We start from the raw sequence: 17509 nt of genomic DNA on the forward strand, positions 1-17509 counted from the left end.
AAGTAGGAACTCCACCCACAAGTCCTCCTTCCCTACTTTCAGAAGTGGGGGTTTCCACAAATCGACCTGTTCCCCACAGTCGAAAATACAAAATGCCCAGACTTAAACTTCAGGTACCCACACTCACTATACAAAGGCAATGCACTGTTGATGAGTTGGTCAGGGATATTTGCATACACTTTTCCACCTCTTCTTCTCATTCCATTTCTGGTTCGGAAACTCAGGCAAAACATCTCACCATGATTCTTGTAGCTCCCACCAGGGCACGTCAACCCTGGTTCACAACACTATTAGATCTCTCAATAGTCCCACAGGAGAAGCTCCCCAACAGGGCAGACCTTCTCACCCAGGATCAAGGACAAATCAGACAACTGGACCCCTAAATGCTCAACATAGCATTCTGGCTCCGGAATTCATAGAGTTTGGTTACTTAAACTTGCCACTGGAATGTATGGACATTCTTAAGCAAGCATGCAGATTCACAACTAGAGCCTGTTATGCTACAAAAGGGAAACATTTTGTTTTCTGCTGCCAACCTAAACAAATTAATCCAATGAAGGCCACAGTGCAGGACATTATTTGCTAACTGCTTCATTACAAAAATACAATTTAGCTTACACTTCTATTGGATTGCATCTTGATGCAATAGCTGCTTTCTCCAAAATAGACAGCATCTATTCCTCTTCAAAATACCAGTCATTGAAGTGTTCATGGAAGGACTCCAACAAGTCATTCCACTACAGGTTCCTCCTGCACCCTCTTGGAACCTCAATATTGTACTTACCAGACTAATTGGTCCTCCTTTTGAGCCTCTTCATTCATGCCCCCATCAGTTTCTTTCATGTAAAGTGGCATTTTTTAGTTGCCATAACCTCACTCGGGCATGTTGGTGAGCTCTAGGCATTAACATAAGAGCCTTTCTTTCACATACATAAGGATAAACTGGTTCTCCAAACGAATCCTAAATTCCTATTTAAAGTAGTCTCTCAATGTCATCTCAACCAATCCATTGAGCTTCTTGTTTTATTTCCCTAACCCTGATTCTGTAGCGGAAAGAGCTCTTAGACGTAAAAAGAGCACTCACTTTCTACATAGATAAAACTAAAACCTTCAGGAAAACAAAACACCGTGTTTGTAGCCTTTTCTCCACCTCTTAAAGGTAACCCTATATCCAAATCAGACATAGCCAGATGAATAGTCAAATGCATTCAAACCTGATACATTGAAGCCAAAAAACCTTTACCTGTAACTCCCAGAGCACATTCCACTCATAAAAAAGGAACTACTATGGCTTTTTTTTTAGAAAATATTCCCCTATCTGACATTTGTAAAACAGCTACATGGTCTACACCACACACATTTTCTAAACACTATTGTGTGGATGTTTTAGCATGCCAACAAGCCAGTGTAGGTCAGGCAGTGCTACATACCCTATTACAGACTACTGCAACTCCCACATGCTAGCCAATGCTTAAATAGAGGGACTGTTTGTCTTGTAACATAAGGAAATCTGCATTCGAGGACCCTGCCAGTCTGCGGATCTTGGACGTGACCCACGCTGTATGTTAGAGGATTCACATGTCTTGTTTACCTTCGCCCAGCAGAGTGCGCATTCAAAGACATTAGTACTGGCAGTGCTTCAGCGGGAGTACGTATTTATTATACTGCACCTGGGCTTTGTTAAGACCGCCCAGCGACCAGCCTAGTCCAGCTGTTGAAAGCAAATTTGGGGTTTCCTTTGGAACCCTTCAGATCTCCGTGAAAACTAGTTTGAGTTGGGTTATTCTGGTCCTGCAATGTCCTGAGGAGGCCATAATTGGGAGGCTGAAATGCATCAACCCCTACTGTTCAGGCCAACGTCATTTCTTCAAAAAGAAGATCTATGTGTAACCCATTGGGTCCTGGACTACAAAAGTATTGTTTGAGGCAATTAATTTAAGCCATGTATTAGATGATCGAGCTTGATTTGACATTGTAACCTGAAGACAGCTTTTCTTTATTGTCATTGCCTTAACAAGAGCAGGTTATCCATCACTGCGGTTACTCGTGTTCACCGATTAGACAATATATTTTTTATTATTTTCCCTTTTTTATAATTTGTATGATGAATTGATTGAATGTAGCCTTTTTAACGGCTTGTGCAACTCACTATTATTATTTTTGTAAAAATGATAAGATAAATTTTTTTTAGATAAAAAAGAAAACAAGAAATCAATTATGCGGTCATTGTTATTCCTGGGACTTTCTGTACATTAATGCCTCTAAATAGTTATGCGATTCACACTATATTTGCAGAGGTTACAAATAGAAAGTCTGCCTCTTTACAATCCATTGGATTAATCCTGCTAGAGCTCCTTCTTTTGTTCATATGTTTACAGTCTATGGTGAGCATGTGTATCTACAGCCACACATGCCATCTAACGTATTATGTTACTTACCCTGTAAGCATCTGTTCGTGGCATGTTGTGCTGTAGATTCACATGTGCCCTCCCTCCTCCCCGGATACCTGTGGGCGTGGCAGTTACATTTCACACCTCTCTGATGCATTTACATTTAGCATGGACATCTTTATTATTACACTCTTCTTATACTTCTTTCTCACCTGCCTGCGGAGAAAACAATCTAAACGAAGGAGTCGATGCCCATGCCTAATATCACAGAGACAAGTTGCTCTAAGTCATGACTTGAAAGACTTCTTCGAAGAAAAAATCAACTTGCAGCGCTCTAAACCCAAAACTAGATGGCAGGAGTATGCGATAGCATGTGAATCTACAGCACTGCATGCCACAAACAGATGCATACCGGGTAAGTAACATAATCCTTCCACAAAAAGGATTATAGTTTAAGTACAAGGATAGAAAACCTCTAAAAAGTTTGAAAAATATTAAAACCAGTTAGTGTATTATGTCAAAATAGTATAAAAGTCCATGCTTTTTTGCTGAGAACATATCAAATCTGATACAAAGTAGACATAACAACTTTCTAAGGGAGTTTAAAGCCTGAGAAACAGAGATAACATTAATAAAACTCGCACTCCATCATTACATAAATGCTGGTGGGGTCCTTGTATGCAGGTTCGTTTTTACTGTACTCTGCAGCTCTCCATTGAATGCAAACCACTAAGCCTGCAGTGTCCAGTTGAGGTCAACGACGTCTGAATCCATTCAGTATTTTCAGGATTACCACCAACTATGTAAATCAGGTTTATTTAGATTCATGAAGTGCACATGTATATTATGTGAATAGCCAAAAAATGTGATGTTCACCTAGGTTGGACACCCACGCACTAAACGATTTCTGTTTGTTTTGGCATGCCTTATACATATGCCTCACTCTCATCAGAATAAAGAAGGTGGATTTCCTCAAGAACTGTGGCTGGGAGTAAGTGCCGAAGCTGTTTCTGTTTACAAACGTGGAGAAGGAAGACCATTAGAAGTGTTTTACTACGAGCATATTTTGTCCTTCGGAGCACCACTTTCCAACACCTACAAAATTGTTGTGGATGAGCGGGAGCTGCTGTTCGAAACCAGTGAGGTATGTATGAGTTGGGTGCAGTTTGCCGGCATTGGATAATGGGTGGAATAAAACACTGCTGTCACAAGTCTGTTATTGATCATGTTTCCAATCCAGCTTTCCCAATGACAGTCTCAAGGACATTGCTAAGGTGAATGGGTGCTCTAGTACCTTTTTGGGATTTAACAGCCTTGAAGAAATAAGTGCTGATGGACTTCCCTGAATCATGTTATCTATTTCGTTTGTCTCCTCCATGAACCTAATGTGTGTTGGAGGAGGGGTCCTAAATGAGATTTGCTGAATTGTTGTATTTATATGGCATGTGAAGGGAAGTGTTATGGGGTGCGCAAATCGAAGGGGTCTGAGCTACTGGTTCTCGTTAGTCATGATAAGTGAAGGGATTTTGCATACTTATAGAATGAGACATTTTTTCAGACACACTTTCTTAAAAACCAGAAGCACAGATGTCTCGTAACCGAGATGCTTGCTCCTCCAGTACATTTTTACATTACTTTAGATCTGAAATTGTAATTAATTTACATTTAATCGAAGGTCTTGAAGCTGAGAACCCAGGTACCATTTCTGTGCTGTCACTGCATCTTTGTCGGTTCATATTGGAATTTTTGAAGTTTGACTCAAGCTGGCATGCAGTGGAGTGCTGTGCATTGTAGGGGGAGGGATGAGTTTCGATTGTGGGCAAGGAGAAAAGGTTTTCTCTAGTTGGAGGCCAGGAAGGGCCATAGGTGCTTAGCAATCATTTTGCCTTTTAATGGGGCTCTCTCGTGCTTATTTTAAGCCGGTGGTTGCAGGTGGGGCCTCTGCACTAAGAGTAAGAGGGACACACACACAAAAGAGGAAAGAAGGAAGACGTTAAAGACAGAAAAACAGTGACAAAAGGAGAAAGCAGAGATGAAAAAAACGAATATGCAAGAGTGAGATAAAGGGACAGGGAGTGTCTGGTGGTGGATTAAAGATGCATGAGGTGGAATAAAAAACCATACAGCCTTGGTCTTTGGCATTCCAACCTTCGATAGTGCCGGCCAGTGGGTTCCGAGCAACACTTCCTGCACTTTTTCTTTTTACAAATTAAGCACTGGCCACTCCTACTTTCAAATGGAAGCTCTGGAAGGAGTTACTCTTGGAAATAACTCTCCAGAATACTCTGAAGTCCAATACCCCCTACCCCCCACCCCTCTCCCCCAAGACAGAAAAAGTGTGAGGTATAATTTTAAAATATGAAACTTTTCTGTGTGGTAATTGTTAACGTGTCATCAGTGTACTTGATGTGTTAATGACTCCCTATGTTTCCTCTGCTCTGTAGTACGTGTCAACAGTGACAGAGTAGGGGTTTCCTGTACCCAATAGCAAGCCCATGAATGCACGAGGGGGCTTAGATGATCCAAACCCATCATGAAGATGCACCCTGCCATGTTGGTGTCTCTGATAGTGGGCAGCACTCCATGACTTCCACTCTGTGGCGCGAGACCTGTGTGCTGCTGCTGCAGTGCCTGAGTGCTGCTGGGTGTTCCTTTATTTGTATTTATTGTACTTCTACTGTATTTACATAAGGCACCTACACTCAGTTTAGAGTCCCTATGTGTTTGATACCGTATCTAAAATCATGGGAGAAGTTAGTTGGAATCATTTTGAAGCAGCCAGGTCTTAAGAACTTTCCTAATTCGTAGCAGATCAGGCCCAGAGCACAAGGCTAAAGGTAGTGTATTCCACAGTTTAGGGCCTGTTGTCAGCAGATTAGATTCCACGTGCATGGTGCTGCAGCACTACTTTTTTGCAGTGTCGGCACACCACGATTAGGTGGCGTCACATCGTTTCTATTGCCATAATGGGGCTTCTAGACAAAATGTGCTGTCAGGACTCAATTCCATCGTGTTCCCATCTAATGCCACTACTGTTGGTGCATATTGCTATAGTTACAGGGAGAACAAGAGCAGACATTAGAGGACCTGAAGGGAGCAACTATACATTTTCGAGATGTCAACACAAGCTGCAAGCCACCATGACATAGAAATACAGCAACAGCAGAAGGGAGGTGGCCAAAAAAATCACTTGCCGATAAAATAGCTAGTCCCAAACAAGTAAATACTTGTACCATTATTCCCTTACTAATTCCCTGGTACCATCAGGTGGCCACCCGTCTGCTATCACAGATCTTTCTATGTTCTACATTGGTGGTTTGGGCTTTGACACTATGCACCTATGCTCAACTGAATTAGACATTGGTTCCAGGGTTGACAGCAAGGATACACAGGACCAAGTTGCAGATGCAGAATGTATTTGACATAAGTCATGGGACCCTAAGTATTAGGTGATTATACAAAGCAGTGTCCCACAACATTTCCATTTTTGGACTCAAGGTGACAACACGAGATATGAATTGGCACAATTATTTAATTTTATCACGCCTGTGGCAGAGCTGTACAAAATCACTGAAAATGATTGGCACGGTCACTAGATCCCAAAGGCGAAAACTATTGGCTTTGCCATTGCTAATATTTTACAAAATGTGGTTCTGTTTTACTAGGTAAGGGGTCAGAAAGAACATATGACCAATTCAGACTCTCATTGCATTGTGGCCTACAGAATGCCCGGTTTCTTATGGGTAATCTTCATTACCCTGAGTTCAGGTCTTCCTGTCCCATTCCTTATACCATGAGCAGTTCTCCTGCTCCACAGAAACTAATTACGTAGCTGAGGTCTACAAACTTAGGAGGCCATGTAACATCCTGAGAACCATAGCTAAAAAACAAAGAGAAGAAGCAATCAGCATAAACATGTTTTGGGAGGGAGGGACGGGCTCAGGAATGGGACAGGAAGACCTGGACTCGCAGTAATGAAGATTACCGGTGAGTAACCTCCCCGAGTCATGACGTACTTCCCCCTTTAAGCATGTCGGGTAGGATGTTTTTAAACCTCAGGTAGGTAATCAGTTTCTGTGGAGCAGGACAACTGCTCATGGTTTAAGGAATGGGATAGTAAAACGGACGAGGAGGTAATAAGGATAATATTTTATGTATACGAGGTGGGCACCAGTCTGTATTCTAGGGAGCATACTGCTGAGTAAAACTGCAGGTCAATCTGCAGTTGGGATGGTGCATTGTTCAACAGACTAAGTGTGACCTTTTTCTTGTCTTTTATTAGGTGGTTGACATCGCCAAGCTGATGAAAGCGTACATCAGTATGATTGTGAAAAAACGCTACAGCACCTCACGATCAGTCAGCAGTCACGGCAGTCAAGGGAGTTCGCGGTGAAACCGCACATAGTAGTTTCTTAAATATTCCACATATCGCTACTACTGCTGCTGCTGTACGCATTTCCGAAGACCCCCTTCAAGGTATCGTCCTCCGCGCTTGCAGGAGAAGAGGCTATAATTGGAACTTGGAACCAGGGCTCAAGAAGAAAATGCAATACGAACTTCGGCTCCATAGTGACGTAGCACACTTGGCTTCCTACTGTCAGTTCATGATCTTAAAAACTCCAAAGCTTTATAACTAATAGTTGATTTTGCCTTATACATTAACACACTGCCCACAAAGCAGTGACAAGTGCCTTAAAAGAGAAACCAGCATGCAATGACTGTGCCGTTTCAAAGACAAGTAGCTTTCTTCAAAGAAAATATATATATATATATGTATATTTATATATATTACGAAAGTCTGAGGGAAAGAAATGGATTAATCCAAGGAGAAATGGATTTGTCCACTCTGCACTAACCTACCAGCCCGTATCCTGTGCGAATAAGTATTGTTGTGCTGGAAAGCTGCTGGCAGCCTTCCCCTCTGATGTCTATTAACACTTTTTTGTACAAATGTGAGCATGTGTTTGTGTGATTGTGTGTATTTCCACGAGGGAGTGCACGTGTATGTGAAGTGTGCATGTGCCTCCTTGTCCTCTATAAACACATTAATTTTATTCCATATTTTTATGAGCGTTTGAAAGCAAAGGGAACACTTAAGAAGTACAGTGGTGTACACTAGTCAACCTCTTAAGTGTTGACAGGCCGCAGTTGTAATTTCCATTGAAGTGTTCAGCCTCGTTTGCCAGCCAGAGTCGTGGACTTTGTAGCCCTCAGGCCTGTTACAATTCAGTCCTACCACAGTGTATTATGTGCTGTATGTTTCAACTCCTCCCTGTGTGTCTGCTGTAATATAACTTATGAACTTGTAGCAGATAAGAAAATAACTGTATTTAAAGACTGCCTTACTCTGAAGATGCAATTATCAATACACTATTATTTTCCAGTACCAATCACATTACTGCCATGGTGCTCTAGTCGGGGAGGAATCAAATGACCTCATGGGAGAAAACAATGGCTCTGAACTTTCCTTGTAGGAGTTAAGGGGTTCAAGGTCAGAAGTTAAAACTGTTATGTACTGTTGCAACCCCAGACAAGCTGGTCCCCGTGTTCATTTTTATGCCATTATGTCGCCTAACAATAGTCTCACTATATGTAAATAGGTGCTCCATAAAAGCCAGTGAGTCGACTGGCTTGGGACTTTTTTATTTTTGTATGGAAAAGTTGTATTACAAAGAAATAATTGATTAATAACAAGAAAATCTAATGTTGAATACATTACTTTTGGTAAGGTTCACCTTCTCAATAATGTCGATTTGTGTATTTGTTTGAAAAATGGCCGGTAATAAAAGATCCCATGAAATATACTTAATGGTTTCTTTCTGTAGTTAATTGTGGCTTCTAGGCTGTGCATAAGATATATTCTACATTTACCGCATACTATAGGACTGCCACTTTTCCAAGAGAAAAATGCTGGCCATTTGATGTTGTTTTAAGAATCTGCAAAGACCAGCACGGGATACTAAGTAGGGCTTTAAACAAAATCGTATGTATTTATTTGTAACATCACTTTTCTGTCTTTGTTTACTTTAATTATTAGTCATGGATCATTAACACAGTTCTAGAACACATTTAAAAGTGCTTTCGATTTGTATTCACTGTTTGAAGTATGTACAGAAAAGACCTAAAAATACCGCAGCTTATTTACAAGCATCTTGCGCCGCCGGTGCATCATATTTCCCCATACAAAAATTACATGATTTTGCTTATTATTGTACCGGTCAGGCATTAGAATATTGGTAGTGCTAGTAGAAAGCTGGTGAGGTGGTAACCCCACGCATACATCAGAATTTTGTCTCATTTTTGCAGCATGTTAACTCTTGAAGATTTACATGCTGTGCATGCTCTGCCATCTTCTGCTGGGTGTAGAAAATCACTAACTGTTGTTACATTGTTAGGTCAGGCGCAGCATCAGTGGCTATAACTACTTATTCCCACATCTCCGTGAGGGGCATATTTACTAGCCCCTATAGCCACCACAATGTCACTTTTCAGGACGTTGTAGTGGCGATAGGGGCTTCTTTTTATTTACACGGCCGCGTTGAGCCACTTAACGTGGCTGCCTTTTAAATAAGGCCCCCTTTCACGCTATAATTAGTGTGAAAGGGGAGAGCGATGGCTGTTGTGGTGGCCGTTCCACTGCAACACCCATTGATTTTATTGCTGCCCCCTATTTACAACGGTGGCATAAATAGGGGGCAGCGCCAAAATTAAGGCCAGGAAAAATCTCTTCCTGCACATAAACAATCATTTAAAAAAGAAAAAATGACTTTTTGCAATTTCTATGCGTGTTGCACACATAGAAGTTACAAAATGCCATTTAACGATTGTTTATGTGCAGGAAGAGGGATCTTCCTGCACATAAACAATCTTCCCCTTAATGTAGACACCCTTGCACTATGGTGCAAGGGTGTCTGCGTTGGCGCTAGTCTGCTAAACTTAGCGCCAGCACAGGGGGTAACGCAGGGCTGTACCATATTGTTGTAAATATGATGAAGCCCTGCGTTTCAGAATTGGTGGAGTGCGGTGTTAAGCCAGGAAGGCAAATGCCTCACTCTGTCACTTCTTAGTAAATATGCCCCTGAGTCCTTCAATGCATAGGGGGACAGGCTCCACAGTAGCTTTCGATTTTACCTCTGTTGCTGTAGATGTAAGATCCAGAGCATAGAGGTGGGGCAAAGTCAGCAAGTCCGAAGATGGATGCTGTTTTCCAGAGCTCTATGCAGCAAATTCATTCTGTTATCCTCTAATGACACATGCAAGCTTGTTTTGATGCTGGCATATCTCATAATCACAGGCCACAGACAGTGGAGCTCTACAAATCCTGCAGGTTCATACAGCAATTCTACTGCTCAATTAAATAAAGGTTACAGAATTACACAACCAGCATTTAAATGGTTTTATAGATTCTGCTCAAGTCCCCACCACCGATTTCTGTTTTGATTGTTATTTTACTAATTTGGCATGCAGGAACAGCTAGGAGTATCCCTGTCTTGAAAATGTTGCGGGGCTTCTGGTCATATCACCATATCAGCTTCTGTATTATTGAGCCTGTTTTTATACCCCACTGGTCTAAAGACATACAGTGATTTTATGCCTCTCTCACTAGGTTTGTGCTATGTAAATATCTAGAAACGTGCAAAACCTAAATGTCTGTCACCAGTTATGAATGCCGTGGTATAGGTAGAAATAAACAAAAAATCCCGACAGAAAATATTAATCTGAAAGAAACACGTTAGTTAGATTCCTCACCTTAGAATGTCCCCAGGCGTCAGACTGGATCCGGAAGATTTTTCGTCAGCAATACCCCTTGCGCGTCGCTAGGCGTCGTCTGCGGATCCGCGTCCGTCGTCGGCGTCGTGCGCCGGAATGACGTCGTCGGAGTACTTAGACGCCGCCCTCGCGCGCTGACGTCAGTTCTTCTTTTTTCCGCGCCAGTAAGCGCAGATCCGGGAGAGCTATCCCTTTAGTCAATTTTTGACTAACTTTTTGATCCTTTTTGATCCTGTCTCGACTCCGGTGCCGGTAGGATGCCTGGTTTCAAAGCCTGTACGGACTGTAGCCGCTTGATGTCGGTTACGGACCATCACCGCCGGTGCCTTTATTGCTTGGGCCTCGATCACGACGCGGCGTCGTGCTCGGACTGCAAGGCCCTGACCTCGAAGGCTAGACGGGAGCGGTCCCGTAAGCTTCTCGAGATTCGCCACTCGGCTCCGCGCGCCTCTCGATTCCGGTCCAGGAGGAGGTCCAAGGATCGGTCGCGGAGCCGCAGCCGACGTCACCATCGGTCGTCGGGATCCAAGTCTTCGGGTAAGTCGAAGCATTCCAAGAAGTCCAAGAGGCGACACCGCTCTTCGGACTCCCCTCGCCGGTCGCGCGACTCGGGCGAGGGTCAGGGTGGTTCCACCCCCGCGGCTCCGGCGGAGCCGCAGGCGCCGCGCACGTCCCCATACCCTCCGGACCCTGGGACTGACGCGACGCCGGCGGAAGTCAGTGCCTTCCTCTCGGCCATGAGGAAGCTGGCTCCGCCGTCGGCGCCCGCTGGTGCGCCTTCGGGCCCCGCGGACCCGACTGGGCTGCCTTGCCTGCCGGTGGCTCCGGCCCCGGTGCCGTTGACGGCTCCGGCCTCGACGCCGCAAGCGCCCGTGGGACCCGTTCTCGAGTCCCCGTCGACGCCGGTCAACCTCGTCACGCCTCCTCCGCCGGCGTCGACACCGGTACCACCCCCGACGCCGACGTCGACTCCGTTCGACGTCGAGCCCCGGTTCAGTCCCACTCCGGGCCCAGCGCCGGTACGGCGTCGATGGACGCCGCGATCGGCGCAGCTAGAGACACATTTTGTCTACCGCCCGGCTCCGTTACTTTCTCCTCTACACCAGGAGTAGGATGATGGGGACTACTGGGAGGGATCCGAGGATCCTATGGCCGCCCAGGCCCAACTGTCCCAGGACTGGGCAGATGAACTGGGGGAGGCCAGTGGCCTGGATACCTCGCCAGACACTGGATTCATCTCTCCTCCGACTGTGGCTTCGGAGGAGGGTGCTGCTTTCTCTGTGGTGCTGCGCAAGGCGGCCGCAGCCCTTGGGCTCGAGCTACCTGTCGTGGCTGTGAGGACGAACGTCCTCACTGAGGTGCTTCAGTCTGCAGCAAGCTCCACTGAGCCTCTGCTGCCATTCAATGAGGCCCTCACTGACGTTGTACAGGGCACCTGGTCCAAGCCCTCCACAGTTCCTCCTGTGGACAGGAACGTCGCCAGGCGCCACCGCCCTGCTCCGGGCGACCCCAGTTTTCTGTCCCAACACCCTACCCCTGAGAGCCTGGTTATCCAGGCCTCCACCTCACAATCCTCTTTCCCGACCGCCCCGCCGGACCGGGATTCCAAGAGACTCCCTTAGTTTGGGCCTGCGGTCTTTGAACACCGCTTGTCTCTTGGACCGTTATTCCCACTCTCTGTGGGATGCGGTGGAGGACGCGCTGCCCCTGTGTCCGGAGGAGGTCCGGACACGACTTACCCAGGCTCTGGCCGATGGGAGGGATGCCGCGCGACATGCTATACGATGTGGGCTTGACACCACGGACTCGCTGGGTAGGGCGATTTCTACCTCAGCGGAGCTTAGACGTCACGCCTGGCTGCGGTCCACGTCATTTTCGGGCGATGTCCAGAGCTCTCTTATGGACATGCCCTTTGATGGCACTCGCCTTTTTGGCGGGAAAGTGGACAGTGCGCTGAATCGCTTTAAGGACTCCCGGGCTACGGCCAAGTCCTTGGGCCTCTCGGCCCCGCGGTCGCAAACTTCCGCCTTTCGCCCCTTTCGTGGCCAAGGAAGGGGTGCCTCCTCACGTGCGCCTAGCCACCAGCCGCAGAATCAACCTGCGCGCGGTCGCGGACGTGGTTTCTGCCGAGGCGGTTCTGGAGGACGACGAGGTCAGCCCACATCCACCCCGGCAGCATCCGCCTCAAAGCCTTCCTAGTCCGAGCTTTCAGGCCCATTCCACGCCAGTGGGCGGCAGAGTTCGCCATCACCTGCTCCACTGGTGGTCCATCACATCGGACAGGTGGGTGCTGCAAATCGTCCGAAGGGGCTACTCCCTCCCCTTCGAGACGAACCCTCCAGCCATGCCCCCGCAGCACCACCGTATCTCGGGGGATCATTTGAATCTTCTCCACAAGGAAGTTTCGGCCCTCTTGGCCAAGGGGGCCGTCAAGCGCGTTCCGAGCCCAGAAGTAGGTCGTGGTTGTTATTCCCACTACTTTCTGGTTCCCAAGAAGGGCAAAGGGGGCCTACGCCCTATCTTGGACCTCCGGAACGTCAATACCTTCCTCCGGAAGGAAAGGTTCAAGATGTTAACTTTGGCTCAGGTTCTAGCTGCCCTAGACCCCGGAGACTGGATGGTAGCGTTGGACTTGCAGGACGCATATTTCCACATCCCTGTCCTGCCGGCCCACCGGCGTTACCTGCGGTACACGGTGGGCCCGGAGCACTTTCAGTTTACTGTGCTCCCCTTCGGCCTCACCAGTGCCCCTCGGGTGTTCACGAAAGTGATGGCGGTGGTCGCAGCTCATCTGCGCAGATCAGGGGTTCCAGTCTTCCCCTATCTCGACGACTGGTTGTTGAAGGTGGGCTCGCCCCAGGCAGTCGTCTCCCACCTCCAGACTACGGCGGATCTCCTGCATTTGCTGGGATTTTCCATCAACGTGCCGAAGTCACACATGAGCCCCTCTCAGAAGCTCCTTTTCATCGGAGCGGTTCTCAATTCGGCGCAGTTCCGGGTCCATCCACCGGAACAGCGGGTCCGGGATATACAGGCCCTGATTCCCATCTTTCGGCCTCTATCCTGGGTCTCGGTCAGGCTAGTATTGCGGCTTCTGGGGCTGATGGCCTCCTGCATCCTACTAGTGCATCACGCCAGACGGCGCATGCGGGCTCTGCAGTGGGACCTGAAGTTTCAGTGGGCCCAGCATCACGGCAACCTGTCCGACCATGTCTTGATCTCGGAGGGCACTGCACAGCAGTTGCAGTGGTGGCTCACGGACCGCGATTGGGTCAAGGGCAAGAGCCTCTCCCTTCCCCAACCGGAGCATGTCGTCGTGACGGATGCGTCCCTCCTGGGATGGGGTGGCCATATGGGAGAGGCGGAGATCAGAGGCCTCTGGTCTCCAGCGGAGTCTCGTCTCCACATCAACTTGTTGGAGTTGAGAGCGATCCGACTTGCGCTGAAAGCCTTCCTTCCCTCTGTCAGGGGAAGTGTCGTGCAGGTGTTCACGGACAACACCACCGCCATGTGGTATTGCAACAAACAGGGCGGGGTGGGGTCGTGGACCCTTTGTCTCTGCGCCTCTGGACATGGCTGGAACACCAGGGCGTCACCCTGATAGCTCAACATCTGGCGGGCTCTCTGAACGCCAGAGCAGACGAACTCAGCCGCCGGTGCATGATGAATCACGAATGGCGTCTGAACTCCGAAGTGGCGCAAGGTCTCTTTCAGCAGTGGGGAGAGCCTTGGTTAGATCTATTCGCCACCGAAGAGAACGCGCAATGTCAGCAGTTCTGCGCGTTGGAATTTCCACGGCGGCACTCGCTCGGCGACGCTTTTCGTCACGAGTGGAGTTGCGGTCTGTTGTACGCCTTTCTGCCTATACCACTTCTGCCCAGAGTGCTGAAGAAGATCAGGCACGACCGGGCCCAAGTCATCTTGGTGGCTCCGGATTGGGCACGAAGGTACTGGTATCCCGAGCTACTCAGTATGTTGACCGATCCTCCGATACGTCTGCCCCTTCGGGAGGATCTTCTGTCGCAGCAGCAGGGGACGGTCCTCCACCCGAACCTGTCCAGCCTCCACCTCCATGCGTGGAGATTGAGCGGCGGCAGTTGATGCCATTTGACTTGCCTCCTGAAGTCTGTGATATCATTCTGGCAGCCAGGCGTCCCTCCACAAAGACGGTATACGCCTGCCGGTGGAACAAATTTGTGGCATGGTGCACAGCAAAGGCTGTGGATCCCCTTTCCGCCCCTCTTTCTGAGGTTCTCCTCTTTCTTCTTTCTTTGGCCCGGCAGGGCTCTGCCCTGGGCACCCTGAAAGGTTATCTTGCTGCCATCTCTGCCTTCTTGCGGCTTCCTGATCAGCCCTCTCTTTTCAAGTCCCCTGTAGTTACACGCTTTCTGAAAGGCATTACTCACACGTTCCCTCCTGTCCCTTTTGTAATGCCTCAGTGGGACTTGAATCTTGTCTTGACATTCCTGATGTGCGCTCCCTTCGAGCCTCTTCACAATTGTCCTCTTCGTCTTCTGACTCTTAAGACTGCTTTTCTGGTAGCCATCACCTCGGCTAGACGGGTGAGTGAGCTCCAGGCTTTATCCTCAAAGCCTCCTTTTCTGTCTGTTCATCTGGACAAGGTTGTCCTTCGGCCTCGTCCCTCCTTTCTTCCGAAAGTGGTGACTCCATTTCATCTTGGGCAGTCTGTCACCTTGCCCACCTTCTTTCCGCCTCCGCATCCTTCCAAAGAGGAAGAGAGGCTCCACCGTCTGGACCCAAAACGTGCGCTCTCCTTTTATCTGGACCGCACAAAGCAGTTCCGGGTGGACGACCAACTTTTCGTTGGATACGTGGGTGCTAAGAAGGGGAAGGCGGTGCACAAACGGACCATCTCTCGGTGGGTCGTTTTGTGCATCAAAATTTGTTACTCCTTGGCAAAAAAGGACCCTCCTGTTGGGCTGCGCGCCCACTCCACTCGGGCCACAGCGGCTACTACTGCTTTGGGACGGGGTGTCCCTTTGCAGGACATCTGTCAGGCGGCAACGTGGGCTTCGCTACACACGTTTGCCAGGCATTATTGCCTTGACAGCCAAGTCCGGAGGGATGGCTTCTTTGGCCGTTCTGTCCTCCAGGACTTTCTGGTGTGATCTTGGTTCGCAGACCCACCACCGGGGATGGTATTGCTTGGGTATCTATTCTAAGGTGAGGAATCTAACTAACGTGTTTCTTTCAGATGAACAAGTTACTTACCTTCGGTAACGATGTATCTGTAAGAAACATTAGTTAGTTAGATTCCTCACCGACCCACCCATCCTCCCCGTTCTGCGAACTGACATCTAGGGTTAAGGTTATCCTTTTCAGGCCCCTAGATTTTATTTTTGGCACCAGTGTCGGTCTTTGCATGGCTCTGCGTTCCTGGCGCGGAATGCTATGTACAAGAACTGACAACAGCGCGCGAGGGCGGCGTCTAAGTACTCCGACGACGTCATTCCGGCGCACGACGCCGACGACGGACGCGGAGTCGCAGACGACGCCTAGCGACGCACAAGGGGTATTGCTGACGAAAAATCTTCCGGATCCAGTCTGACGCCTGGGGATGTTCTAAGGTGAGGAATCTAACTAACTAATGTTTCTTACAGATACATCGTTACCGAAGGTAAGTAACTTGTTCAACAAGCCACCTTGCATTTAACTACGGCCACTGGAATTATGCAATTGTGCAGCAATGGCGTTTATTGCAAAATTAAAGATTTGTCAGACTTGCTACTTAATCCATCATCTGCTGCATAATCTGCAGAACTGATCAAAAATAAAAATAATTTGTAGCTCAAATGGTTTAATAGTTGCTAAAAACACACTTACTCCCTTTTGCTGCCTAGTGGAAGGTCCTTTGCACAGTTTTACTGATCACCTTTCTGTTGCTATTGCTCTATCTGGGTATTAAACTATTTCTATTGAGGAGCACCCAATGCCATACAGTGTTAACAATTGTAAAAATGACAAAATAATTAAGTAATACTATCACAAAATGTGCCGCATTATGCTGCATAATTTGCCTTTTCTTGCCTCATAATTTAGTCATCCCTGCTGCACAATTTAGCCCTCCTCTGAGTCATAATCCCAGTGGCCTTGCATATATCTAACATAGCATAGAAATTACTTGTATTTGCCAACAACTGTGCTAACAACAGCACCTCTTCCATGCACTACCATTGAAGAATACATTGGCCAAGATTTTTTACATAACTCCAGCAGTGCTCACTTTTGCCATATAGTCTACTAGGACAGGACCCAATAGTACTTACCGCCAGTAAACACTTCCTCACATGTACACCTTTTCTAACTATCATACCTATTGAACTTAAAGACTCCTGAGCAATTTATACGTGCACTTCAACTATCATGTCTATCAGACTAGAAGATGCCTGAACAATTGCAAAGACTTCTAGCCGTAACCCTTAACCACCAAAGTCATACAACCATAGCTCAGTGAATTTAATGTGCCAATCAAACCCAGAACATGACATGAACAGAACACCCAAAACACATCATCATAATGTTCGAGGCATATGAGCTGCAGATTACACACTTTTGCATAGATCGCCATCTGGTGTTGGGCCCGGATGTTTGCAGTTTGTTTTTCCTCTTAGAAAGTCTTTGGAAGTCACAAGGTCGGTGACTCCTCCCTTGGTTCGTATTGCGCATGGGCTTCGGCTCCATCCTCGGATTGTTTTTTTCCGCCATCGGGCTCGGATGTAATACTTCGCGCTCCGGTTCCGAACATTTCCAGTTCGACGATCGAAGCGGAATCCTCGCTCTTCGCGGTATTGTTCAGATCCTGATCTCCTCAATCACCTTCTCTTCGACACACCTTCGATTCCAGTCGTCGACGGCGGCCTTCGGGCCTATCCAAGCTCCGGTCCCGGCTGATGGAAAGAACTCCATTCAAGAAGTGCCCTCGATGTGGGTCCAAATTCCCCCACACCGATCTTCATGAGGTGTGCAACCTCTGCCTCTCCCCTGAACACGAGGCTCGAGACTGTCCGGCCTGTAAGTCTTTCAGATCCAAAAAGACTATTCGAGATTGAAGGGCCAGACGAAACATGGCGCACTCCTCGACTTCCGTTCCAGTCGACATCTTCGGGGACGACGTCGAAGCTCCGGGACAGCAGCACACTGAAGAGGACCTCATCAGTGCTTCCGAAGCCGATGATTCGGATGTGGAGGACATCACCCCGGCGCAGAGGGTCGTGAGTAAAATACCCCCTCCCACACCCGCGCCGACACCCAAAAAGGCTTCCGTCACACCTTCGCCTCCGGGCCTAGGCAAGACCAAAGACACTGCTTCGAACACCCCACCTTCGGGC

The 17509-nt window shown here is 47.7% G+C and overlaps 1 protein-coding gene across 2 annotated transcripts in view; it reads left to right on the forward strand.

Annotated features, from left to right (window-relative positions):
• MYO10 (myosin X) overlaps positions 1-8194 on the forward strand; it is a 481006-nt gene extending 472812 nt beyond the window's left edge. The window contains exons 39-40 of one of the 2 annotated variants that reach the window (XM_085606080.1): positions 3343-3534; positions 6673-8194. In XM_085606080.1, coding sequence (XP_085462206.1) covers positions 3343-3534; positions 6673-6783 — 303 coding nt within the window. In that variant the 3' untranslated portion in view covers positions 6784-8194. The remainder of the gene's footprint in view (positions 1-3342; positions 3535-6672) is intronic. The other variant, XM_085606081.1, reaches the window with a different exon arrangement.
• Positions 8195-17509: the final 9315 nt, after the last annotated feature.

The sequence above is a fragment of the Triturus cristatus genome, chromosome 5_1 (assembly GCF_964204655.1).
Source record: "Triturus cristatus chromosome 5_1, aTriCri1.1, whole genome shotgun sequence".
In the NCBI taxonomy this organism is placed as follows: domain Eukaryota; kingdom Metazoa; phylum Chordata; class Amphibia; order Caudata; family Salamandridae; genus Triturus; species Triturus cristatus.